This window comes from Trachurus trachurus (genome assembly GCF_905171665.1).
Source record: "Trachurus trachurus genome assembly, chromosome: 15".
Taxonomy (NCBI): Eukaryota; Metazoa; Chordata; class Actinopteri; order Carangiformes; family Carangidae; genus Trachurus; species Trachurus trachurus.
In genome coordinates, this window is record NC_139906.1 from 7,659,504 (window position 1) to 7,686,625 (window position 27,122).

At 41.6% G+C, this 27,122-nt stretch overlaps 1 protein-coding gene across 1 annotated transcript in view; it reads right to left on the bottom strand.

The window, feature by feature from the left end:
* Window positions 1–1,675: 1,675 nt before the first annotated feature.
* The window catches only part of LOC310998190 (contactin-associated protein-like 4), a gene marked incomplete at both ends in the record, with an annotated part of 66,400 nt that continues 40,953 nt past the window's right edge, over window positions 1,676–27,122 (bottom strand). The window contains 16 exons of the mRNA XM_083988126.1: window positions 1,676–1,872; window positions 3,751–3,822; window positions 4,790–5,005; window positions 7,209–7,296; window positions 8,527–8,660; window positions 10,587–10,823; window positions 11,906–12,145; window positions 15,051–15,269; window positions 17,934–18,104; window positions 18,319–18,446; window positions 18,648–18,810; window positions 19,839–20,039; window positions 20,267–20,386; window positions 22,229–22,335; window positions 25,598–25,769; window positions 25,950–26,096. Of these exons, the coding sequence (XP_083844252.1) occupies window positions 1,676–1,872; window positions 3,751–3,822; window positions 4,790–5,005; window positions 7,209–7,296; window positions 8,527–8,660; window positions 10,587–10,823; window positions 11,906–12,145; window positions 15,051–15,269; window positions 17,934–18,104; window positions 18,319–18,446; window positions 18,648–18,810; window positions 19,839–20,039; window positions 20,267–20,386; window positions 22,229–22,335; window positions 25,598–25,769; window positions 25,950–26,096 (2,612 nt within the window). The remainder of the gene's footprint in view (window positions 1,873–3,750; window positions 3,823–4,789; window positions 5,006–7,208; window positions 7,297–8,526; window positions 8,661–10,586; window positions 10,824–11,905; window positions 12,146–15,050; window positions 15,270–17,933; window positions 18,105–18,318; window positions 18,447–18,647; window positions 18,811–19,838; window positions 20,040–20,266; window positions 20,387–22,228; window positions 22,336–25,597; window positions 25,770–25,949; window positions 26,097–27,122) is intronic.

Genomic DNA, 27,122 nt, shown 5'->3' on the forward strand with positions numbered 1-27,122 from the left:
ATACCTGCTGACAACCAGCCAGCTGCTGTCATCTGGATCGTCACAGTCCTGTGCATGCGTGTGTGTGTGTGTGTGTGTGTGAGAGAGAGAGAGAAGGAAGGGTTGATGGGCCATCACGTATCAAAGCTGTGTCTGTGTGTTATCGCTGCAGCTCGGAGAGAGGCTAGGTGGGCCCTGTGACAGGAATTAGCTTGACATCTCCAGCACCTGAATGCATCACAAAGCAGCAGACGGAGAAGTTATCTCCCGTCGGCAGACAGATGCATATTAATATCCATCAGAAATGCCACCCGGCGAAGAAAAGAACCGTCCACCAGCAACTTTTAAAGTGCCAAATGTTCACTGATGTAAACACACGGTGATTAAATTTGTCATTTCGGCTTCACGTTACAGATAAATAGTCGAGTCAGCCATTAGGTTTCTAAACATCAAATGATGTTGCTTCTGCCATGAGTTAAACGGTGTTCACCTCCGCTCCACACAGACCGGAGGCTGTCGGAGTGAGAGATGAAACATTATGTATAATGGAAGAGAAAACAGAATAAAAATGCATGATTCAATAACAATAATTCAGCTGAAAGGAAAGATAAAACCACTCGAGACGAAAAAAAAAAGATCAATCATTTTATTTTCACTGAACAGAAGTGTGTTTGTTACTAAAATATCTGTACAAATTAAACTCTAACAGCAGATCGCTCAAACCTGTTGACATTACAGTAAAACTCAAGGATTGTATAGATCAATGTGTCAGAGGAGAAACAGAACTGACTCCTCTCAACGCTGTTCAGTGAACAGTCCACACTGTGTGAAGCTGCTCCGACAGAAGCTGATCCATTATAGCACTAGTTTGTTGAATTGTTGATTCTTTCTCAATCTTTGCAACTTCTGACTTGCTTGCTTTACTTCTCTGGTCTTTCAGTCACATTAAAATGTCAATGGTGGAAACAAAAAGTTTGGAAATAATACTTTGCCGACCACAGTAACTGCATCTGTCTCATTACCAAACCAGAAACCAAACCAAACATACAAAGGAAAATAAATAAAGATACAAAAATCTCAAATGAGAAATGTTCAGTGTGAATAGACATCTAGAAACATTCCTGCAATTCATTCAATTGGCGCAAAGCTTTTAAAAAAGGAACAAAAACAAACAACAAATGAACAAAAACTCATAAAGTAAGGGCAAACATTCATTATCTGTGTCTTTTAACTTTCACACCAACTCCATGAAAAATACATTGCTCACTTAACAGGCTGGGATGTCTCAACAGAACAGAAAATTGACCCATTGGTTGATATAAAGTCATAATTTTTTAGATTTACATCGTCGGGTATTTACAATTATTCTACTGACAGGATCCACGCGTTATAAATTAAACACTTTGATTTTGTGCATCTATGTACAGTCTTTACAAAAATACAACCACAGGAACAAAAACAGAACCAAAAAAAAAAAAGCCAAAAGAAGAAACAACGAGTGTGTCTGAGTCTTCTGTTCGTATCTTCCCGCCTTGTTGAGCTCTTGCTGCTGCTCGGGCTCAGTTTTTCTTTTTTCTTTTTTTTTTTTGGTGTAAAGCACTGAGTCTCGACAAGGCATCGCTGTCTCTCTGTCTCCATCTCCGTCTCCTCAGCTCCGACACCTCGGGGGTCGGCAGTGGGTCAAACCGCCGCCCGCCTAAATAAAATATTCCTTCTGACTCTCGCTGGGACCGTTGTGGGAGCTGCTCTGGCTGCTGAACGGCAGCTCGGGGCTGTCTGCGGGTTTCACTGTTTTTATTTCCCGGCTGCGACACATCCCTGTCCTCCTGTAGAGGAACCGGCCCGTTACGGCTAACGCAGACACAGTCACAAAGATCACCACGGCTATCACACCTGGGGAGCAGAGAAACAGCAGAGGTTTAGATCTACAGTACGTGAGGGGAAGTCCACTTTAAAGGGATAGTTCACCCAAAATTGAAAGTTTCAGAGTCCTCCGTGGCTTCTCTGAGTTACAGGGGGTCTCGGCGTAGCAGTGCATGTCCATATAACGGTTGCAAATGGATACCAACTGTCTTCGTAACAAAAAGACACACCAAAAAACATCCAAATACCTCCATGCTGCTCGTATAATGTCCGTCTTGTATTGAAGCCCCGAAATGCGAAATTGTCCCGAAATTTTTTTAATAAGTCTATATTTCAAGCTTGTTTTGTAGCGGAAGCTTCTCAAAGCTCCTCTTCCCGGTTCCCGGTTCGTCCAAATTTGACGGACCAGGAAGAGGAGCTTCCGCTACAAACAGGTATTTGGATGTTTTTTGGTGTGTCTTTTTGTTACGAAGAAAAGTGGTATCCATTTGCAACCGTTATATTGACATGCACTGCTACGCCGAGACCCCCTGTAACTCAGAGAAGCCACGGAGGACTCTGAAACTTCTCCCAGCCCTTAGTCGACATGAGGGTGAGTAGATAAAGATTGCAATTTGAATCTTGAGTGAACTTTCCCTTTAAATACAATGGATCAGTGAAAAAGTACCAACCTCTCTTTTGACACTTGTATTGCTTTCCTACTTTTATTTTTTACACTGACCAACAGATAAAAGAGTCTTTCTGCACAAAAAACACTACAACACTCAGTAAATATATAAAAAAAACCAATACAATTGATTGCATAAGTGTTTACTTGTCCAAATCAATATTCAGTGGAGGTGGGCTTGACAGTAATTACAGCCCTGAGTCTGTGTATTAAGGTAAATATCAGCTTCACACATCTGGACACTTTTCAAGCTTTTTCCACCTTCTTCTTTACAAAACTAATCAAAGTCTGTAATTGCTGGTAAATGGATACTCTTATATCGACTGCAGCAGAACGACTCTGTACGTTTAATTTAGCTTCAAGTTAAAAAAAAAAAGAAAAAGAAAAAAGTTTCAGTTGGAGATATTCGGCTGCAGGGCGCAAACATAACACTGATTAGTTAATTGTGTTGTTGTTTAGAAACGGAAGTAAAGGATGGTGTTTTTCAAAATAAAAGCCTTTACGTAAATCGTTTGTTTGGTTTAAGCCCCAACATCATCAGCCTTTGTGTTTTTTTGTTTTCCAGAGAAATTTAAGTGCAGAAATGATCACTCATAGCCCACAAAAGAAGAGTCATATTACTTTGAAAAAAAAAAAAATCCTATTTCGATGCGTTTTAATTTCAACTGTCTGGATATTTTAGGCTCCAGGTAGCAGATGACAAATCTCTGACTTTCTAATAAGCCTTGTTTTTATAATGGGATGGAGTAGAACTGGAAAAAAAACTGAATTAGAGACAAAACAGTATGAAATAAAACTCCTGCTTAAAACAAAAACAACTGATAAGAAGCCAAACAGGCACGAGAAATCTTTTGATTGCTTTTGCTCCATCATTAGCAACTCATTTCCTTCAGGCTCCCGGGGCAATTTCAGCTATTAGAAGTTCTCTGCACCAATATTGGCCAATAAAAAGATGGGCACTCATTATACGTGGAGTATAAAGTCATTTTAATTCTAATTAGTTGATGTTTTACTTTGAGTGCCCAGACAAAGTGATGTAGTCTCAGGCTTTCATTTCACTCAGCCTGTAATTCAGTGTCATGTCCTCTGCAGAGGTGTGAGAGCAATAAAATAAATCAGAGTCTTCCAGCGTCATAAAATCTTGAACATCGCATCGCCAGTTGTTTGCTTTATGGACGATTTCTGTCCCATGATTGACGATAATGGTGCGGTGACGGCGAGACATGTTGCTGTTACAGTACCTCCAATTAGAGCTGAGTCACTCCTGATGGCGTTGACCAAAGGCTGACCCGTTCCCACGGATCCAGCTTGGCCTGCAGCACCGAGAGAGGGAGGGAAAGAGAGAGAGAGGGAAAATAGGCAAGAGAGATAAGAAGACACATGTACACGGGGGAATAAAAAGAGTGATGCGAAACAAATAGAAGAAATGAAGTCAAACAGAAGAGAATAAAAGAAAGAAAGAGCCGAGCGGGGAGGTCATCAGTGACATGACAAATAGAAATGGAAGAACTGCAGAGAGAGACGCTCGGTGCAGGAAATGTGGAGGGAAGCAGGAATCATCATATAGAGTCGTGCCATCAGTCAGAGCAGATAAGGCATATTGGAAACAATAGTGCAGTTCACTATTATCTGCATGACTGACCACAAAAGGGAAAAGACACGGTCAATTGCTTCATCTAGTGGCCGTTAACCCAGAGTTGTTACATCGTGATGAGCCCAGAGGTTCGATCACAGAGCAGAGAGCTGGACATCACTGTGTACGATAACCCTCAATAATAGTTATTCATTTTAGCCTCTCCTGAGAAAATGGCTGCTCTAATAGCAGCCTTACCCCTGCAATGTGGACCTGAGTAAAGAAACATTATAAGGGTTTGTTCTTCACTTTCTTAAATCAGAAAATCCAACTTTATTTTTCAAATTCTCCAAACAAGCCGAGTGTGCGATGTCTGTACTGTTTTTATTTGTGTGTGTGTGTGTGTATATGCAAATATAAACTACAATAACAACGAAGCTATTGTGCAGATTTTTCTAAAGAGTTAACTGAGTGTTTAAGCCTGTGGGTGAGAGTTTCCCAGCAGCAGCAGCAGCTGACTGACATTTGAGAGGCAGAGTGGTTATGAGACTTTGTAGCAACGATACTGACAGAAGGTCGCACAGTATAAACTATGAATGTTAAGAGAAATGTTTTATCCCCTCTACAACGAGACGATGTATTGTGCAGAGAAAGAGGAAGCTGGTATGCTCGGCTTAAAATGTAAAAGACAAACTTTCCCCTCTGACCTGATTGGTGATGTGTGGTTTCTGGTGCAGAGGGATTGGCTGAAGTGGAGCCGCACACGGACTGGACCAGGGGGCCGGTGATGACGACGGGGCTGGTGTCCGGGTGGAGCAGAGCTGCTTTCAGAGGGCTGATGGAGTTAAAGAGGACCGAGGACAGGCAGCCTGTGAAGCCCAGAGAGGCGAGCCGAGCCAGGTCCGGATCCAGCTCGCCAGAGTCTGGAGAGAACAGAGGAGAGAGGTGTTGTTAAAGGGATAATTCAACATTTTGGCAAATTGGCCCATCGCCATAATCCCTATAGTTTTAGGAGTAGGTTTGTTACCTTTAATTGTCGGTGCAAGCTATTTTTAGAACGGTGGAGCAGAGCCGTGAGCTGCTCAGAGCTACGCTACAGAGGCTCATGTGATTTCTTGGTTTCCCTCATCAAACTCATCAAATACACAATCCAACAACACCAAAACGCTCTGGTGGACAAGTTGTGACCTGTACATTCACCACGCTATGAGATAATAACAGAACATTACGAGACAGAGTTGTTTTCGAGGCAAATGCAGAGACTGCTTGCTGGAAAAACTGCCCCCGACGGGAACGCGCACCAGTGGTTTTGCATGAATTTACCTCTAAAACAACTCCGTCTCATAACGTTCTGTTATTATCTCATAGCGTGGTGAATGTGCAGGTCACAACTTGTCCACCAGAGCGTTTTGGAGTTGTTGGATTGTGTATTTGATGAGTTTGATGAGGGAAACCAAGAAATCACATGAGCCTCTGTAGCGTAGCTCTGAGCAGCTCGCGCCTCTGCTCCGCCGTTCTAAAAACAGCTTGCACTGACAATTAAAGGTAACGAACCTACTCCTAAAACTAATGGGATTAGGCATGGGGCCAATTTGCCAAAATGTTGAACTATCCCCTTAAGAAGTAGGAATACAAATCATTTGCACAAATAAAGGTAACAAACCTACTCCTAAAACTATAGGGATTATTGCAATGGGCCAAATTGCTAAAATGTTGAACTATCCCTTAAGATATAAGAAGAAGACTATAAGAAGTAGGTATAAAAATCATTTGGATGGTCACTTTCCCTGGTTATAACGTTTCCCATGAAACTCTGTCTAACTGGGTCTGATTTTGTGGGTAAATCAAAACCTGCTGACGAGGAAGTGTGTGACTTTTTATAGTGGTTTTGCTGCACTTGGGTCAGGAAGTCCCACAGCCTCTCATCTTATTAACAACCTATTTCTTTGTCCGTCTCCGAGGACTCAAGAAGAACATAACTGGGTCATGACAAAGCAAGTTACAGCGCTGACGTGTCTCTGTTACACGTCTGATCTGTTTAACAGTTGCACCACAGAGACAGAAGACAGAGCAGAGCAGATGTGTTCTGGTATGCTGTTTTTTTTAAGGCTGAGAAACTCCCAGGTTTCAGCTGAAGTTCAGTTCATGCAATTGCTAAATCATCACTATCTGATTTGTTTCTTGCTTTTTTATCCTTCGAACAGTCTGAGCCTTGTTTCTGTCCATATTTGACCAAACTTCATTGTTCAATACTGTGACACGCCCTATTGAAAGCACTATAGCATTGTGTACTGCACTGCCACAGCTGCCCAGAGCAGATAATATTGAATGCCATGGAGGCAACCACAACCTCCCACGAGGTATAGCGTGCTCTGTTCGGAGAGTTGTTGTGCACGAACAACAGAGAGGAAACCTTCGTGTTGGCAGCATCAGCAGCAGGGAATTATTGACACATTAGATTGTGTGGTAAACACAACACAACAGTATACAATATGCTTTTATATAATGAACAGTGAGCTTAATGTGGAGCTGAATGCGTCCGTGCAGAGCCCTAAAAGTCTGGTGCAGGTGAGGCCCAGTAACACCTGCTGGAGGCTGTGTCTTTAATATTGATAAAGTAGCTTCATAAATCTCTAACTGTGTGTTATTAAGCTGCTTTGTCAAGAGGTCTGACAGTGCTAATGGTGCTCAACCACCGTTGCAGGCTTTAATTCCAGTCCTGTTGTTTGCATCATGATGATTATCATTGTAGGGTATGTTTACATCCCACCGATGCAGTCGATGTATAATCAGACCTGTTGCTGAGCAGCTGGTCTTTCTATTTCCAGGTGTCTCATTTAATGGCATACCTATGTTTATGTGTAATTTCTTATAATGAATCAGGGATGTGTTGAACGATCATTTTAGCATGTTATTAAGAGTGTTTGTGTCTGAACTGTGGTGACTTTAATAATGTAATGTGCTGAGAGAGTATTTCAGTCTCTGTTTTCTACCTGCTCCATCCTACATGACATTAATACCATTAATACCCTCCTCCAGCGTCATGAGGTAAAGTTTCCAGCGCCTCGTAGAAAATCTCTGCAGCTTTAAAGGCCTCTCCTCTGGGTTTTTGTAGCCGTCACTCACCGTGCACTCTGCCGAGAACCAGCGACCTGATGCCATTGAATTCTACATCGGATGTCAGGTTGAAGTCCTCTTTGGTGTTCTGATCAATCTGAAATGAAAAAAAAAAAAAATCACCAGTAGAAGGAATATAAACTTCACCCAACTAAAAATATTAGTAGCTAACACGGCAAAGGACCTTATTATTACAAATACAATGTAAAAGGAAAAGGATGCAATAGACCAGTGATTCCCAAGCACGTTACTGGTGGAAACATTTATTCATTTATTCCAAAGTGATAAGTAAATATTGCCAGTCATTTCATAAGCCTGCTAAGATGGTACTGTACTTGCGTGCCACAACTCATGTGGATACACATGCTGCCAAGGCTACGCCAAACATTGATAAAGGAGTCAAACATCCAGTTACTGTTGCTGCGGACTTAGGGGAGAGGGTTCAGGGGAGCTGAACGTGACATGTTATGAACGTTACAAGAGTTTGACAGGACAAAGACCGGTTGACTTTTATCTATTATGTATTTTATTTTGAAGGCAGACAGATTCTTATTTATTTTTTATGTGCAATTTGAGAACAAAAATGAAGGAGGATTATGATTTAAAATACAATAGATTGTAAGCGTAAAATGCCGTTGTACAAATTAAAGAGAGAAATTCTAATTGTTTAAATTTCATAATGAGTTGTGTTATGTTTTATATGACCACTTCTTCTGGAGAACACATTCTGCATGAGTGAGGGTGTTACTCATGGTATGACAAATAGGCTCCAGAAGTACACAAGACAGAAATTCAGTAGACTAAGATAACAGAAATCCTGGAGATTGCACAACCACGACAGAATCAGGATTGGTTGAATGTTTGAATGTTTAGTCACCGGTGCTGTAATGTTTGTGTTGTTTTGTTTTGTCAAGTCATGGATGGAGTGATGAATTGAGTTATGACTTTGTTCCTTGGAAAGTGAGTCAGAGCAACAGCTATGTTTCATCAGTGTGGGTAAAACTTATGTTTGAACAAACATCATGACTTTGAAAACAGTTGCCCCAAGGTTACACTTAAACTTACGGGAAACCCAACTGAGCCGGCAGAGGGAGTGCTGTTCTGAACAAATGAGGGAAAAAAAAACATGGAGAGTTTTGACTGCAGCTCCCACTTTATTATCTGCGATTCCTGCAGCTCGTCCCTGTCGTCTCCCTGTTGCTTCTCCTGCTGGTTATTGAAGTCGACTCACAAAGTGGCTGCTGAGAGCACGGGCCCGACTTGTGCTTTAAATACAGGAGAGTAGTGCAATCGTTTATGTGTATGTGTGTGTGTGTGTGTGTATTACCTGCACAGAGACAGCATCTGCTATTCTGCTGATAGAAACAGCGTGTAGCTGTCCATTGGAGAGGTTTCTCACTTTGCTCCTCAGGATTTCTGCATCTTTGCCGCTGTCCAGTTTGTATCGTACCTCCAACTTGTCTGAGCGCACGAAAAAACAAACAAAAAACAGATCAATCAAGAGAACTGCATCAGGGACAAATGATGCTGTTTGGCAAACAGACGTGTATTAAAGTGGCAATGAGTCGCCGGGAAAGTATTCTTTTCTTTTTTTTTTTAGAATATCAAAGTGCTTAGTCCTGGTTGTTTGTTGCAGTGTTCGCATATTTATTGTATTAAAATCATATTATCGTCTCCACAGTGATTAATCTAGGAAAATAAACAAAATCCATGCTTGACAAATGAGTTTTTACTAATGACAATTTATCATTTTCCACCACAAGTTACTTCAGTTCATGTAAGCCTAATGAGCCCTTGATTATGAAAACAACTCGGTGGGGGAAATGTGAACATGACAGTATTTGTTATCCAGAAAACCTGCAGCAGGCTTATTCATTTGCTTGTTTACAGGTCAGTCTTGTGTCGTCCAAAATGGCCGACATGTTGTCGAAACTTTTCACTATTCTGCACATCTAAAATAAACATTTCAGTTTTATTGTAAATGCTAATAAAAAAAACACTGAATTACATGTATCAGAAACAGACCCGTTGAAACTCTCTGCAGATATTCTCTATCTGTCCTCGTACCCATCATCTTCATTAATTGAAATTTATTTCAGTAAGTATTAATATGTATCAAGAGAGGCCTGGATGCTCCAAAGCAACTGCAGCTGAATAATAAAGTGCATTAAATTCAATATTCAGAAAAATATGGCCAACTGTTGCTGCTGCTGCTGCCTCACAGAGCCATGTTCATTTTGGGGATTTTCATGGTTCTCCATGTGAAGTTGTTGTTGGACTTTCCTGGATATATATTTTCTTTAGTAGATGATGATTTGTAGAAGTTGATGAGCATATCTTGAATAACTGAGTGTGTGTAGGCCACCGAGTAATCTGAATTATATGTATTCAGGAGACACAGAAGGAGTGAGAGGAGAAAGAAAGTTCTTAGGCCATGCATTATTCATATTTTTCTCAAGCCCTGATAATTATTTCTAACACTTAATGCTTACCTTTTTTTGTTTTACCACATTTATTAGAAGAGAGGAGACATGGGGGAAGTGAGAGGCAGTCTCACAGTGACCACAATTAACAAGTCACAGGAGGTGACTACAAAGCTGAAAGAGTCGGGCGGCTGCAGTGATTGTCAGCGAGTTTGTAGGTGGTGAAAAGTTTGATGGCGGAAATTTTCACCTTTCAAACAGTTGTTAACACCATCAGCTTCACACACGCCTCTGTTTCCCAACTAAAGCCTTTCAGTTTCAAAAACAAGAGTTACATCCAGTGACTCTGTAAAGGTGGATTTGTTTATAGTCATTCAGATAACACCGGTTCTATTGTAATGTGGCAGCCGAACAAGTTGATGCTATACAGACTATAATGTCCAACGTAGGCTCCACTATCGTCTTTTAACTGAGAGCTCAAGATCAAGGCAGGACTAAATGACTTTAAGCCAAACTGTTTATTAAACACTTCACATTGTGGTCACATTAAGATCTGCAGATCGCTTATTAGACATTTCTACTTCAACACAACCCATAAATTGTGAGTTTGTTGGAATAGCTTTTTAATTGTTGCAATTTCCAACAGTTTAGTTTCAAAAAAAGTAGCTGCAAATCATTATTTTTGGCAGACTTTGACATGAACCATGATCATTTAAAAATTGTATTTTCACCGAAAGAAATGATTTATTTTTATTAAATAAAGTAATGCCCCTGCGATTTGGAGATTGCACTTTTTCATGTTGAAAATCTGTAGTTCAGCTACTATTTATTGGACATATTAGTGATCTGAGAATACTTCCTAAATGAGTAAATGTATATTTACACGCTCAGATGCCTGTGTGTAGGGTTTAAGCAGGCAGGTAAAAGAGGTTTGAAGTTTCATATGGTTCATGTAAGCGCTCACCGTGCTTGTTGAGCAGCAGAGCCAGGTACTCTCTGTGGGAGGAGCCAACGTAGAGGAGGAGAGCTGGACTCTGGCTGGTCCTGAAGCTCAGCGAGATGTTTTCTGCTCTCAGGGTCACGTCAGAGTGAAGGGAGGAGGACGCAGCTGCAGCACTGTTGCTCCTGTTCGGCTCGTTCACCTCCTGCTCCTTGAAGATGTAGCTGATGGAGGTTCCTGATTTTAAACTGGCTGAAACCTCTGCAAGAATACAATGTTAAAAAAGAAAATAATTTCGCTTGATAAACGAGGCCTTTTTAAGGTTTTATCCTGTGCTTTCACAGAGAATTTGCATGTAGGTTTGCATTAAGTATGACATCACAGTGCGTCTAACTAACAGCTCATATCTCACAGTGGAACTGAAGGAGATTCATGCAGCACTGACAACACCTAATTAGTAAAATGGTGAATAGGCAGCCATAGAAAAAAAGAAAGAAAAAAAAAAACAGCTGACAGGTGAAAGGAAAAATACAAAAATCTGGCTGCTAATTCTGACACAGTCGTGACCGGAGTTGTGACTTCAACTGCAGATATAACTGTGGGGCTCCAACACACAATACAGCAGGGGTTGTTAATTATTGAGCACACATGAGGCTGCATGACTGTGCCAACACCATGACTCACGTGACGACTGAAAAAAACAAGACTGTGTGGTCTATAAGAAAACACATTTGCGCCATGCAGAACTTTTTTTTAAACAGGAACGCCCAAATCGGTCTTTGTGCAGAGGCTTTACACAATTATATCTTCTTTTCAAAAGGACCAAAACGGTGCACCGCAGCAGACGGTCATAGCTTTTAATTGCAGCGTGTTAACATTAGTGTCCTCCTTTGGTGTAGGAGAACAGACAGCAAATATTTGGAGAGTCAAATTTATCACCCAACCACAGATTGTATAAGAAGCCTCAGGACAGAAGCCTCTGACAGGATAAAGATGATCGGCGACTGTGTACAATAAGGATTTGCTGTGTTTAGTACAGAGCAGCACAGTGTGCACCTGGACTCTACTTTATTTGTGACCTCCTTTCAGTATGTATGGTCTCTCAAAGTGTGTGTGTGTGTTTTATTTATAGACCACTTTCAGGTGCTGCAGTGTAACAGCGTCTTAGGAGCATCAGTCACTGTTGCTGAATGGCTCTGTCAACATTCTTGCTCAGGTTTGCGTTGTTTGACCGAGAGGCTAATTATTAAACACTCGGAAACTTGCAGTGCGCCTGTAGTTTCACGATAGCCCCCAGGCAACCGAAAAAAGGCAGATTAAGGTGACGGAGCCTGCTGCGTTACCTCTGTCACAGAAGGCTCCAGTGTAAGCAGATGGGCCGCAGTTACAGGAAAAGCTGCTGGTTTTCTCCACACAGAGTCCCTGGTTCTGGCAGAGGGAGCCGTAGCTGCTGCAGTGGCCTGGACACCCGGCCTGAACGCCGGGGGTGATCTTGGCTCTCTCCTCCAGGTCCAGAGTGACGCCATTCAGCTGCAGGGAGCGGATGCAGCCCCGAAAGCCCTTCTGCCTGGAGGCCGTGCCTCCTGGAGGCACACACAGAGGTACAACTTCAGAGTTTGTTCTGTTCTTTCATTTTTCTCAGTATAATCTATCCTGAATTCATCCTTAAAGGGATAGTTCAACATTTTGGCAAATTGGCCCATTGCCGTAACCAAGAAATCCCATTAGCCTCCGTAGTGTAGCTCTGAGCAGCTCGCGGCTCTGCTCTGCCGTTCTAAAAATAGCTTGCACCAACAAATTAAGGTAACGAACCTAGTCCTAAAACTATAGGGATTATGGCAATGACAAACTATCCCTTCAAGCTATTAAAATGCACAAGGTGACATGTTAAAATTGCTTGGCCAACAGTTCCATAATAAAAGATATTAAAGTCACAGTGACATAAAACATGGAAAAGCAGTAAATCCTCATATAGATTGTTGCAGATTCATTTTCTTTCAGTAAACACATTGATTCATATAAGCTACTAAACATCATCAACTGGCAGCACTCATACTGTGCTCTCTCTTTGCATCAGACCTTACTTCAGTTTTGAGGGCAAAGGATCTGGCTGACACAAAAAGGTTTAATTTTGGAAAATTCAAGTGGCAATAATTGACATTTTATGCACCGTTAGCCTATTCAGTACCACAATTTTGACAATTTAAAGTCATTTTAGCCACTTTTATGTTCTCTCTCACAGAATTTCACAGATAAGCGGGTGAAAAAGAGCTTGAAACGTTTTGATCTCTGGACAATATAACTATAATGAAACCGTTGGTAATGTTGTGGGTTAAAGCATGTCATTATAAGACCATGGCAGTCACATATTCCTTAATGGATCTTTACTGCATTTTCCATTCAAACTGTCATTATAATGTGTATTTAATTCATCACAATGAGAATCTTTGGTGATGGTGATGCAGCTTGACTATTAGCCTCACTACATGTCAACGACAATGTCCTCTGTAACAGCTGGAGTCTGCTCTGCTCATACGACACAGAAATGAATGAAAGGGAAATCACGCGATGTCTGTGATCAAACTGGACGGTGACACTGACTGATCTCTGATTTCATTATTAACAGCTGAGCAACGTTTGAACCTCCACAAACAATGCTTCGTCACCATGCTCATACCGAATTTTATTTTTTATTTATTTATTTTTTTTACCAGTGATGAGGTGATGAAATGCAGCGAAACACAAACTGGCAGGCGAAAAAATTCAAGGAGTTTTTAGGAGCTGTCTGTCTGCCAGCTGAGCGCCATGCTGATTGTTGATATCTGGGAAGTTGGCGAGCTGTCAGTCTCTCTGACAGTCTGCTCGTCCTGCTGGCTGACTGTGCCTATGACAGGAAAACATTTTTTTTTTCCTGCTTTCCCTTCACCGGCAGAATTTAAACTCAAGAAGTTATTGTTTTCTGACTTCTTGCATTACAACCTCCAACTGTCCTCGGAGTTCAGGCTCCGCAACATTATAATTGTCTCAGCATGCCAAACTGGCAACCTCTAGACTGTTATGATGAGATAAACAGCTTTCCAGGACTGCGAGGTGATGATGAGGCTCATATCAGGGCCCAGAGTTTCATCAGGAGCTGTCAGGGACAAACTACCTTAAGAAATGGACTGGATTCAAACACTGTACCAAGGTGACTGCAAGGAAACTGACCAGTACAAATCATCGTCATGAGGACATTTCCAGCAATTTGTGGAGATTTTATCTGATTCTTTAAAGTGTGTAACAAGGATATAAGCTGATTGAAGTGGCTTAAATCTGTCCGTTTCAATTACCAGAGACAGCACAGCAGTATGGTCCCTGTACACTGTGAACCAGGATGGGAAGCAGCCCTATAGAGGGAATGTGTGGATACTATGACTATCGGCTTATTTCAGGAAGAGCACAGGAGACAAAGATGTATAATCACCAGTTTCCCTAGGGTCAGTGAAAATGTACTCTACAAACATTGTTTTGAATTTGATTGTGGGTGTGTGAACAAAGTGAATAAAAGAAAGAAAGTGAGAGCAAATGACTCAGAGGGGGTTGTGGAAGTTAGTGGGGATTTCTAGAGCTGCTGGATTGAAATAATGTCAGTAAAACCAATGGTCTTGTCTTAATATTGTGCTCTTTTTTTGCTAATTTCAGTACAAGGGAAACAAAACCTAACACTGGCATTGAGTGTCCACATGCTGGAGACAACTCTGGATGTGTAAAGAAATGAATTTTGATGCTGAGCTCTAAAATGTTTCCTCTAGACTGGAAGGTAAAGCTGTTAATGCTCATGTTGACTGTGAAGCAATAATAATGATTAAACAAATGTACAAAAAGTATGTTGAATACCACAGTTTCTCATCATTTCACTGTCAAAGTTTTGAAATGTAAAACGTATGGATTTTCATGCACACTAAAGAAAATCAATGTGAATGCATTTGACTGAAGGTCTAGCTCCATTTTAAAACTTTACCAGCTCACTAACAGATCTAACAAATTCACTGATATCTCAAATGAAAACTCATGTGGCTTTTTTTTACAATAAAAGTAGCTGGTTATCTTGTTTTTTTTACTCAGCCATTATTTGCATGTAGCTAATTCTGCAGGATGGGAAGACGCCCTATAGTGGGGAAGGTGGATTTTTTGACTATACTGTATGCGTTCACTAGAGGAGCAGGAGAGACAAAGATGTAAAACTCACCTCCCTGGGGTCAATAAATGATGATTATGTGTGTGTGTGTGAGTGTGTGAAAGAGAGAGGGACAGTACATAAAAGAAAGAAAGAGGAAGAGAGTATTGTGACAAGGGGGAAGTGAAAGGAAATGTGTCCAGAGCTGCTGGAGAAAAATAATGACTGTAAAAGAACAAAGACTTTGTCTGAATATTGTACAGTTTTTGTCTTAAAAAGGCAAAGCTTTGCATTTCAATCACACACGCACGCACACACACACACCCACTCACCTATGAATAACTGGCTGTTGAGCTGCAGGTGGATGTGTCCGTCAGCAGGAGCCTCCCGCGTGGCGGCGGGGAGCTCATTGAGGCGAAGCGACGCCTCTTTAACGTTGCGCTCGGCTCGAATGTGATGCCACCTGTTGTCATTCAGTGGGAAGTCGGCTTTGACGGCTACCTCCAACGGGCCGTTACCCACGTCGAAGGAGAAGAGGACCTCGGTGGAAGCTGCATCGGGGGGGAAAAAAGGGAAAAACAAAATCAAGACGTACTGTAAAGTAGCCAACAACAACATCCTCCCTTCTCCACACCCATTCATCTTGTCTTCTCTTTCTCCCTGCAGCCTGCTTCCACCTGTGCATGCCAGGTGTTGGCCAGCAGCGCTCACACACAGGTGCACTCAAGGCATAAATATAATGTAGTATGCACACAAGCTCCTGCAGCAATTCACACACAGTAGTATATGATTGAATTGTTGTAGCTGCTGTTCTCATCCTCCTCCTCCAGATCACAAGCTGGTTTAATCTGCATTTGTGAAGCAAACTCCTCAGCATTTAATTTCCAAAAAAGAAACATAGAAAGGAGAGAACAGAGGGAAATATGTACTTTAATAATATCACTAATGATGTCGCCTTATTTGCATGACAGAGATCTGTGCACATTGCCCTGCTGGGCTCCTGTTGAACCTGTGAGGTTTTCTCATTAATATTCAGACTACAAAGCGTCCTTTATGTTCACAAACTCTCTCTCTTATCGTGTTTTTTTTTATTTCTTAGCCTCTGACCAAAGACCACTCTGGAGCAGCTCTTATTCCCTGTAAGAGTTTCACCATCTGTTGGTGGAGGAAGATGAAGTGATTCTGCTGAAGGAGTGCACAGCCGGTTGACACGTGAGCTTCACTGACACTTTGAAAAGAAAAAAAAAAAAAAAACTATTTTCAGGATAAAGTAATGTGATGCAAACTCCTGACATAGCCGCTGTCACTCTGCAGTTGTCCCAGCAACCAGATGCAATTACTGCTGGACATCTAAACTGCTGTAGTGGTGACAACAACCAGCTACAAACTAATCTCTACTTAAGGTGGTTTTCACATCAAGATCACAGCTGCCGTCCGTGTGTTTACATGCTTTGTTAACCTCATTACTGTCGGCTTCCTGCAGGAACCTCACCCTTTATTCTAACGGCTACGTTTCTGCTGGCGATATGGAAATGAATGAACGCTAAAGTTAAAGCACAGTGGGAAACCTCGGTCTGAGTTTTAAGTACAGCTATTCAACAAGGCAAACAGATAATAATAAACTACACACAAGTGTAACAATACAAATACGATAAACCACACAACACATCATAATTATCTTCATTGCACATGGGAAGAAGCAGTTTTTCGTTTTGTTTCTGCTGAATCTGAGGAGCTCTAAGTCTCCAGCCTGAGGGAACGGCTTCAAGCTCAGACTGAAGAGTGTGATTGATGCTTTCCGATATACTGTAGATCGAGGGGGCAAGTGTGGGGCATCTGTCACCTTAGCAACCACCTATACAGGAGAGAGGTAGCTTTGTGTACAGGGACAGCAACACCAGACAATGGTCCTTGGATGACATCTACTTGGTGTTCAAGTAGATTGGGTGCAGAGCCAGATTACACAGGGAAGGCAGAACAATGTTTCAGATTTTCATTTCATTGATTTGTTTATTTGTAACGGGACTCTGCATATTCATGAACATACAATATGTAAACATGCCAGATTTAGCTCTGAAGCTAATTTCCATCTGCAGTTCCGTGGTTCACACTAAAACAACATTCCTTAAGACATGAAAATGGCGATTTTGGGAGCGTGATGAAGAGAATCAGCTGCAGCGGTGGTGGTGAAAACGTACGTTTCATGAGCCACAATTTGAAAACTTTACTGTGCATAAAATGTTAGAAAAGATTTTTTGGGGGAATACAATGCAGACTGTTGAATGTGTAGCAAAGTTAGTAGATTGAAAATACATTTGTGCCCACTGAATTGAGACAAATCCTAAGAGACATTTAATTACTTGTGGATTATAAGTCTTGAGGATAATTTCTCTCCATACGAAGAGAATTTACTTCTCTGTCATGTGTGTGTTTCACTCGGTTTTTGACAAGGGTCTTACACAGACGTACATGCAGGAAAGACTTGGAAGAGGGAAACGTATTACTGTGCACAGCACTGTGACTGAAGTAATGGAGTTACTGTCTTCATTTTGTTCTTTCAGTCCAAAGCTACAGCTTGGTGCGATATATTACTAACAACAAAAAATATATATATGGTGCCACTGGTTCGGAGGAAAAGATCAGATGTCTGGCTGCAGCGTTAAACCTAGTTTCTTCCGTGGATATATTATATAGTCTGTCATAAAGAGTTACCTGTACTTCTGTTTCTATCGAGACAAGCTACGATGGTAGATTAATTTTAATAAGTCACATAAAATCATACAACACTTAATCAAGAGCTGAGAGACAGCTACAACAACCCACACTACACTATGTGAACGACAATGGAGTGTTTCAGTACGATGATATTTCAACACCGGTACAATATAATGATACAGAGAACTATAAACTCTGGTGGTTATAAAGGAAATGTACTGCATCGGACTGGAACAATGACACTGCAGTGATTTCCCAGAGGAGGAAAAATAAATGGTGGGGTTGCAGGAGAGTTATATATATATATATATATATATATTTTTTTTTAGGGTATGGACTGGACTGGAGGCCCTTGAGGTGGAGCTCCATCCAGGTCCCATCACCCCCCAGCTGAGTTTGGTCCACGTGAAACTTTAGCTACCAGGATGATCCTTCGTGCTCAGGCGGTACGTTTTAAGTGCAACCCGGATTAGACGGCAGATCCGAGAGGCTTTACTTACAGCTCAGTTCGATCCGAATGAAGTCTTTGATGCCCAGGTTTTCCAGGAAGACGCCGGAGGATGATGTGGTTTTAAAGAGGAAGGAAATGTCTGCGCTCAGCTCTCCCTGGAATGTGGGAAAGTGGAGGTACGACGTCTCCTTGTCAAAAAACGCAGCGTTCCAGACATTTTCTGCAAAATAAAAAAATAAAAAAACATCCTTAATGTGGTTTTAACAGCAGAAAATTAGAGCAGCAGGAGAAATGAGCTTGCAGAAAATTGCAATCCATCATTCAAACGCTGCTGACACTTGGCCAGAGTTGTATGTACCCATGATAATGTAACAAACCTTCAATTGAAAAAACATGTGCACAGGGTGACATTGGTGGCTCTGGACTGGACTTACTGTCTCCATGGCAACGCAGGGGTCCAACCTTGTAGGCGCTCTCTGAGCCAGGCCTCTGGACGTCACCCAGCACCAGAGATCGGACAGGGAGGTTCTCCTTGTGGGTCAACAGGCCGGTGTCGTTAGCCCTGGATTGGTGGAGTGGCAACAGCGAAACAAAGGAAATGCATCAAACATCATGAAGTCACATCAGAGAAGTGGTATTTTAGATGTATAATGAGAATACCGAGCATTATAAAGACGATCTTTACCCACAAGGACATTTGATTTAGTAAACTAATAGTGTTCAGAGTCAAATCATGTTGTCCTGTAAATAACCAGTACTTTACCATCCACTGTGGTCAGCGTCACAGTTGCAGTGGTGTTTGAGGTCCACACAGTTCTCCTCTTGTCCACAGGCACACTGCTGGCTGCCTGGTGAGGCCCCGCCCCAGTAGGTTTGCACCTGTCCGTCACCTGGACCTCCCACCCACCAGCTGAGTGGAGAGCCGTCTGAAAGACACACACAGATTTTGTCTCTGAACTTTTTTGAACTATGAACTATGCAGGTCCAGTTGCTTTTCCACTGTTTTGCTGACCCTTCTCTCAGCCATGTGCATTTGTTTGCAACGAAGCCAGCGAGAAATCAATCCATGGAGCTGTGGATGATCTTATTTATCATATATGCATTGCGATGTGTATATTTGTGTAGTCTCATCTGTCATAAGGATGAGATTACAGGTTCTGGGGCACGTTTGTGTCGCCAACCAAGGTTCCAAGGTTGGTTTTCGGCCAAGAGACACTAGGTGGAAGGCAGAGAGCCTCCATTCTCCCCATAACAAGTCACAAGTCATTTATTTAACCATCACAATTACTCCGAAGCTGTTTAATTAAGATAAACATGTGGCAGAGTTGCGCTAAAGATCCTGCATAGTTCCTCTTTAATTTAGTTGTGCAGTTGTAATGGTGAATGTGTGAATGTAAAGGTGTTCATAAATGGCCATTAGTCCTATTTGTCCCGCCTCCTACTGTACCACGAGTTTACACAATTAAGGAAAACAAATTTGATTGGGCGTTATCGAGCAGGCGGGATATTCAATGTTTGGGGCGGGACCGGGCGGGACACAGTGTTTCACTCTCTTGCAGCTGCACACTAGATCTCTCAAAACTCAAAACCACTACTCGCTGTCAAAGCTTCCTGGTTTTTCTCAGACATTTGATTGACGGATGACAGATCCTGATATCATTGGCTGATGAATCGTGAGCAAAGTCACGCATACTTCGCACGCCTGCATTATCCAATGCGGAAAAAAAACGACCCCACTTTCATAATTTTGCGAATTTTGCACAAAGTTTGGGCTACATCGTCTGATAGGCAAGTGAATTTACACTAATTTTAAGACACATAGTGGGCTCAAATTCAATTTTCTTTTCTGAACACATCTAAGGTGAAAATCCTGCATAGTTCCTCCTTAAATGGAAAATGCTGAATTATGGGTTAATTGTGCTTCTACTGTACGTGTTGTCAGAGAACACCCCACCTGGTGCGTGGAAAAGACGTGACTTCCTGCAGCGGTAGGTCAGCTCCTGTTCGCAGTGCTCTGATTGGCCGATGATAGCCGCCAGCTGCTTTTCTTCAGATGCGTATTCAAAGTGAACCGAGTGCTGACTCTTCCCCATCGACGGTCGAACTCTGGTCAGCTCAGTGTTGTTGTGCTGAATCACCACCCACGTCTTGTCCTCTGGTGTCGAGAGAGAGAAGAAAGACAAAGAGTGTATTCTTAATTTATCCATTTCAATCTGTGTGTGTGTGTGTGTGTGTAGGAAATTCAGTTTGAAGACGCGTCACTCAGCTCAGGGGGGGGGGGACTGACAGGCAGAGACAGGTGAGATAAAAGACACTATGGACATGAGGGTGTCTGCGTGGTGTGTTTTGATGTGTGTATGTTTTGATGTGTGTGTCAGCTACCTGTCATGTTGCAGTATATTAGCTGTGGTCTGATGGGTCCGCTGCCATCCACATCAATGTAATAATAGCCCGATGTGTTCCCTTTGTGTTTGTATGCCTCACAGGACTGCTCGTATATTGCTGAGGAGAGAGGGACAAACATCATCATCATCATCATTATTACTATCAATAACGCAGCCATTTAGGTTATCTTCACTTTTTTTTTTCCTTCAGATGTTTTTGTGAGCAGTTTATTGTCGTATGGATCCATCCACGCAGGTTTTAAGTCTTCACTCTCTTTTTGTTAAAGAAGGGATTAAAAGACAATGGACAAAGAAAAAGCCTAAAGCTCCTGCGCTGCTCATTGTCATTTTGTTTCTCTTTCAAAATGTGATCACACTCGGCTCTTTTCTGCAGGTTAACCGCGACTGCAAATTGCTGTTTGTTGAAAACGGTTTTGGAACTTCAGTATTTTGTTCACAAGTAGAAATGAGAACTTTTTTTTCCCCAAAGCTTCTTCTCACAATAAAGCCACAATATGTTCCACAGTTATTACTCCAAACACAAAACTAAATATTTTTTGGGATCCATGAAAGGAAATCTGTAGTTTAGTCTGTGTATACATGTTTTTTTAAGCAGCTATCAAACACACACATCTTATCATCTCGACAGTGTAGCTCTTGTGCAGGTATGCAGGACAAATCAGATGAATACACACTTCATTGTGATAACAACACTGCAGGAAGTCGCTGCTCCACAGAGCGGAGTTTGACACTTTATCCCTGTGAAACCGCGGTGTGATTTTTCACAGTTTGGTGTTTCTACCAATTAAACCAACGAGACATAGCGTGTTAATTAAAGGTGCTGTTAGGTGGACGCTGTTAGTTTTGGGCCGAGCCATCTGTTTCAAGCCTGTGTCTCATCTTTAATGCTGAACTACGTAAGCTGTCGGGTTTGGCTTCATATTGATGCGGCTCAGCTAACTTATGGCAAGAAAGCGAATAATTATATTTGCTCAAAATGTCGACTATGACTATACTCTTCCTCTAAAGGAGGTCTTTGACTTTCTCCAGGAGTCTTGCTAAAAGTAATTAAAGCCGAGGTTCTGTTTTTAGAGCCAACTCGGTAAAACATCCAAGCTCCTCTGAAGTGCTGAGATTTGCAGTCAGGACCTCTCTCACATGGCTGCTAAATATTTCTGAGACTGATGCTTATCTGATGAATTGTAATTGGAAAATAAGTTAAATGGTTTGGAACACATCACTCTAGACCACAAAAGTGTGTAATAATCAAATTCATATAAGTCAGCAGCTCCCTCTGCGCTCATTGCTTATTGCTTATTGTGGGAACCACTGAGCGACTTATTGATCTTTCTTGCTCCGTTTTTGATTAAATTTTGATTAATTTCAGCTTTGACACGTCTGAATACTGTAGTAAATGGTGCAAACATCTTGTCTGTAATTTATAGTTTGGGCACAGGGTCGCAGAAGGAGCACTTTACTGGGTCTAAATACAAAATACTTTACTGCACATATAAACCCAAAGGAAGCAGATGGTGAAAAATGTGAAATAGGAACATATATATGTCCAAAATGCCCTCGCTGAAATTGTGAAACTAATGAAAACAGGCATGCTCTTTGTTGTTTTAAGCTCTTTTCATCTTCCTCCCTTGTTCCTACTCCTCCTCCTCTAAATCCCTCTCTTTGTGTTGATTGGTTTTCCTCTGGACTGAGACTCCTCAGCGCCCACACAATGATGATTGCAGCAAAGGTGTTTGATCTCAGCCTGACCTTCTGCTTCAACGGCGTCTGCAGGGACCTGACATTAAAAGCAGCAGGTTGTCTCATTACAGGAAACAGGTGAACACGAGTGCAAACATACACTCAGAGACACACTCACATACACACACACACACACACACAGAATCCATATTGTGTTTCTGACCTCTGAGGAACAATAATTGCCAAAGTATCAGGCTCTTACAGCTGTGACAGGTTGCTCCGCTGTAGCTGGTGCTGGAGCAGTTGCAGTGAAAGGTGCTCCACGACTGAGTGCAGCTGCCTCCATGTTCACAGTGGTTCGGGGCACACCTGAGAGACGGGGACAGGAAGGACAGCCGTCTTTTAACTGTACGTTGTGTTCATCCCCTGGAGATATTACAGTAACATATTGGTGCGGCTACTGCAACATGAACGTTATTCAAAGATCAAGTTACTGAGAAAAATCTGCGATTGTGAAGGGAACACAGACTCTAACAGCAGAGAGAGACCACAACTTACAATAATACAGCAAAGATTAAAAACAGAGCTTCATGGCAGCCCTTAGATTTAAATGTATGGAGGTGAAACAATTACGTTAAGGTTAAAGTAAAAGTAAAAAATAAGGTTTTCTGCCTTAGCTGCGGCTTTAACCCAGTAAATGTCCTTAAAATCACCCTCTGCCTTCTCCTACAGTAAACACCTTGCTTTTTATTACACCTGTTTACAGCCTACCTCACCTTAATGAAACTATATATCACCCATTGGGAGGCTGTGGCAACAACATGGCACAAAGTCATGAATTAAGCCAGATAAGACTTTGTTTATCACCGCTGGGTTTTTTTTTGTTGATAACAATAAAACAATGATAAAGTTCTTTGATTATAGCACCAACTACGCACACTCACATACTCACATTTCTGAATCTTTAGCAACAATTGACAGCATTAATATTGTATATTGACTGGAAAAATCTTGGCAGGAGGTGTAAATAGAAGAAAACGCTCTTCCTTTTTCTCTCCCCTCCCTCTCTCTCTACGACAGCTGTCATGGTGCGTTGGGAGCACGGCACCGAATCCCCTCGAGTGCATATATTCAACCACGTGTGAGTGAAACGTTCAGAAACATATTTCCAAATTATTTCCTGTTGAAGTGAGGGCGCTCACTTCAACTGGGAAATGTTCCTGTCATCTGAAGCGACGGAACAAAGCTCTTGAAGTCAATGCTCAAGTTGTTTTTATTCTTTCATAGACGGTTGTAAGGATACTAATTAGAAAATAATCCAGTTGTTTTTTATATCCAACTATAAATTGTGGTATTCAAAAATAATATACAGTATAAGCCGTCTCTGCTGCACCTAACTGAGATTTTTTTTTTCTTCTGAATGTCAGCCATGTCTCAGAACGAAGCTGGAGGTGGCAAGCAAAACAAGAAAGAGAGGAGGAGGAGGAGGAGGAGGAGGAGGAAGAGGAGGGTAAGAAAAAAAGGAGAGTGAAAGGAAAGAGACAAAATGATGGAGAAAAAAAACTGCAGGGAGGGAGAAATCCAGGAAGGGGAATTGAGGTTGAGAGAGGGATCGAAGCAGCAGAGGAAGAAGGAAGGCAGCAACAAAGCGGATGAAGGTTGGGATGAATGGAGCTCAGCAGCGACTGGGTAAACATATTAGGAAGGGGAAATGAGGTCAGTGACTGCAGAGAGACTGAGAGAGTAAGAGAGAGGGAGTGCAGCATGTATGTTTAATCTTTTAGTTGGTGGGAAATTCACTGCTGGAAAACGGCCTTACTCAGCATGCTTGTCAGATGGTGAAGTTTGTTTTTTTTAGCACCACAATTCCTGCCTTCTTTTTTTTTAATGAAAAGTAAGTTTGGATGGAGGCAGGTGCAGTAATTTGTATTTACTCCACTGCTTTGTGCTTTTTAAATATATGCATTATGTATTCTGGCAGACCTCTGCTACCTTGTTGCACTGATAAATTCTGCATATGTATGATCAGTCAAGCAGCACATAATTCAGGAGCGTGTACTGTGGGTTGAAGGTAAAGGGTTGGAGAGGTGTAAATCAATTTTTCAACTTGACATTTTATTGAAACAAAAGCTGCTGTGTGGATAATATGTATGCCATTTACCATATGGGCTCTAATGATTTGGAAAAAGGTCTAATGTCATGTTTTGGGAGCAATGTGTTATTGCTCACACACACACAACACTGAACTGACACACTGGCGCTTGACTTGACATTTTCTGCATTACAGAGTGAGAAAAGAGACATATTAGAGGCCATGGTTTCGATGGGAAGGAAATGTCCAGAATATTGATTCTGTCCAGTGGTTGTAATGGATTTTACACACCCACACATATTGATATGCTTCAACACGATACAGATAACAAAAAAATAAAAAAAACATCCATCTATTCGTAGGTTTTTCTCTGCTGCTGAACATGATGCCAGCAGTGGGTTACTGAGACAAAAGCTTTGGTGAATAATGTGCCTTGACAAGAGCTTCAGCCATTGCTGCGTTTACAAGACAAGAGGTTACAATACGCCCTCTGAGCAGCGCGACCGTGACTGGAGGCTGCAGTGAGTCGTGATCGGAAAGTGACAAGATGTGAGGGGGAAAAAAAAAAAGAGGTGGTATACACATGGGTTAACACTGGTGTTGTTTTCCACCTCTTGGTGTGTAAAGAAACTAAGTTTGATGCGGAAGGATGAGTTCCTTTTGGACTGAGCTGCTAATTCTAACAATAGCTATGTAGCAATAAGACATTTAGAGATCATGACTATAGTTCAGAAGATACAAAACAATAAATCCTGCTTCGCACATCGCAGTGCAAACAACACTTTCAATTCACTTGAATTGATTGGGCACAGTCGCTCAAAAAAAAGAAAAAAAAGAAAGAATCATTGAGACAACAACAATCTGAACAGTCACGGGGGCGCAAACCAGGAAAATTAGAAATCTTATTCAATCATGGCAATTTTCTCAGTCCACTAACAATAACTTTTAGACATAATATCCCACTTTTTTTTTTTTTTTTGCAAACCCACACACTGAGAGACACAGTGGCAGTCAGGGCCGAGCAAATAAAAGAGCAGGGAACAAGGTGACAACTTGGCAGAAAGAAAAAAGGTTTTCCCTCTCTGCTCATTTCACACTGGTCTCTGCTGAACAATAACTCTAAATGGTGTGTGTGTGTGTGTGTGTGCAAGGTGCATGTCTCCTGAATGGTGTGTCCTCTCCACAATAGCCCCTCACAAGTTCACTGCCTGTCACAAATAAAGAGCCAGAGAAGGTGAAAACACATTGAGGTCCAGTGAAAAGAAGCTATGACGCTAAATGACAATGAAAAATACACAGGCTTTTTTCAGTGAGGAAACATTTTGAGAGACACTCTGAGAGACTGTTTGCCAAAATTCGCTCTATATCCAATCCACGTCTGTCAAATAATCCTTATAAAAGAGATTAACAGGATTTACAAAGAAAGAGTCAACAAAAACAAACATCTGAACATGATCAAATCCTCTTTTCTGGTAACGTGTGCCTACTGTAAGTCAGTCCGTGCTTTATAAGTATCACCAAAAACAAAACCGTGCTCACCTGTCGATGATGCCACACATGTCGACCTGCAGGTGACTGTAGTTTCCGATCAGTCTCTCCTGCACCTTGATCAAATCCACCTGTTGGTTGTCTACGATCAGCAGACGCATGCAGCCCTGGAAAGCTTTGAAAGGGTTCACACACTCCTGGCCGCTGCCTTCAGCAGGACAACCTGAACAGAGGAAAAAACGCAAACGCAAAAGGAAAACCATGATGTTTAACCTGAAAAACTGAATTTGCACAACCCAAGTTTCTTGTTATTATTTCATTTATTATAATATATGATCAGAAAGTCTCAAGAACAGAGACCTCAGCTCATGTGTATGTGTTTATACGTTCGTCCGTCTCTTACCGCCGTAGAAGAGTTGACTTGTGGTAATGAGAAACGAGGGACTGGCGTGAGCAGTGGCTCCTTCGTCTCCGTCCACTGCGATGGTCAGACGTCCTCGTCTGGAGATCAGCACCACAGAGTGCCACTGGCCGTCATTCAGACCTGAACCTGAAGACACACACACACACACACACGTCTTTATCTTGATTTTAATTCAATATTTCAGTATGTTGCTTGTAAACAGAAACAGGATACCATATGTTCAGACGACGTGTACGATGTTAAGGCTGATAGTGAGATTTTAAGACAAGTAATAACTTATTGATCTCTGGAGGGACAAATCTTCTTTGATTGCCGAGGTCAAAAGTCAGTAACACTTTATAACATCATGGATACAAATACAGTTAGTGCTTATCAATGATGAGTAAAACATGTTTAACTGTGTTAATGAACTACAGTACATACTAATGAGTATTCATGTGTTATAAATGATGAATTCAGTTGTGTGCTTATTATAAAGTGTTACCCAAAGGTCAGGCTTAGTAACAAAACAGAGACTTTTCTGGAGCTGGCGGGGACTGTCAACATCCAACTCTAATGGCTGAAGTCGATTGCCACCAGATTGTTCTAGGTTTTAGAAATTTTAATTCAAAAAGAAGGAAGAACATGCAACACTGATAAAAGAAGAAAGAAAAAAGTCAAGAGGTGCTCGGCTGTAGAGAAACTCAGTACTTGGCTACTGCTACTTAGCTACAACCTGTAGCCAAGTAGTAGTCTGACTCTGTACTGATGTTTTGTGGATGTTCTTAGAAAATATTTATAGTCTCAGGCACTTTGTTGTAAGTTTGTTCTCTGTGCAATGTGTATTGTATTTCTTATTCTATGTGATGTACAGTATCTCTATTTGGATTCTGCCTGTTGCTTGTCCTGATGCCAGACAGCTGAGGATGTGATGCTGGGCACTCAGCAGTCTAACAGACACACACTGAAGAAGACAGCCGTCGAAACCGGTCTGTGTGTTTACAGTAGTTGCCTGTACCTGTGAGTAATTAAAGTTACACGAAGTTACTCTGAGTGTTGTTGCTGGCTTTTTTTTGTTTGTATTTACTGTAGAAATTTTGATGCCAACAACAAGTGATTTTATTTCAGCATTTTCGTCTCTTGAAATCGGTGCAACTCTGTTTCGCCCTGTCA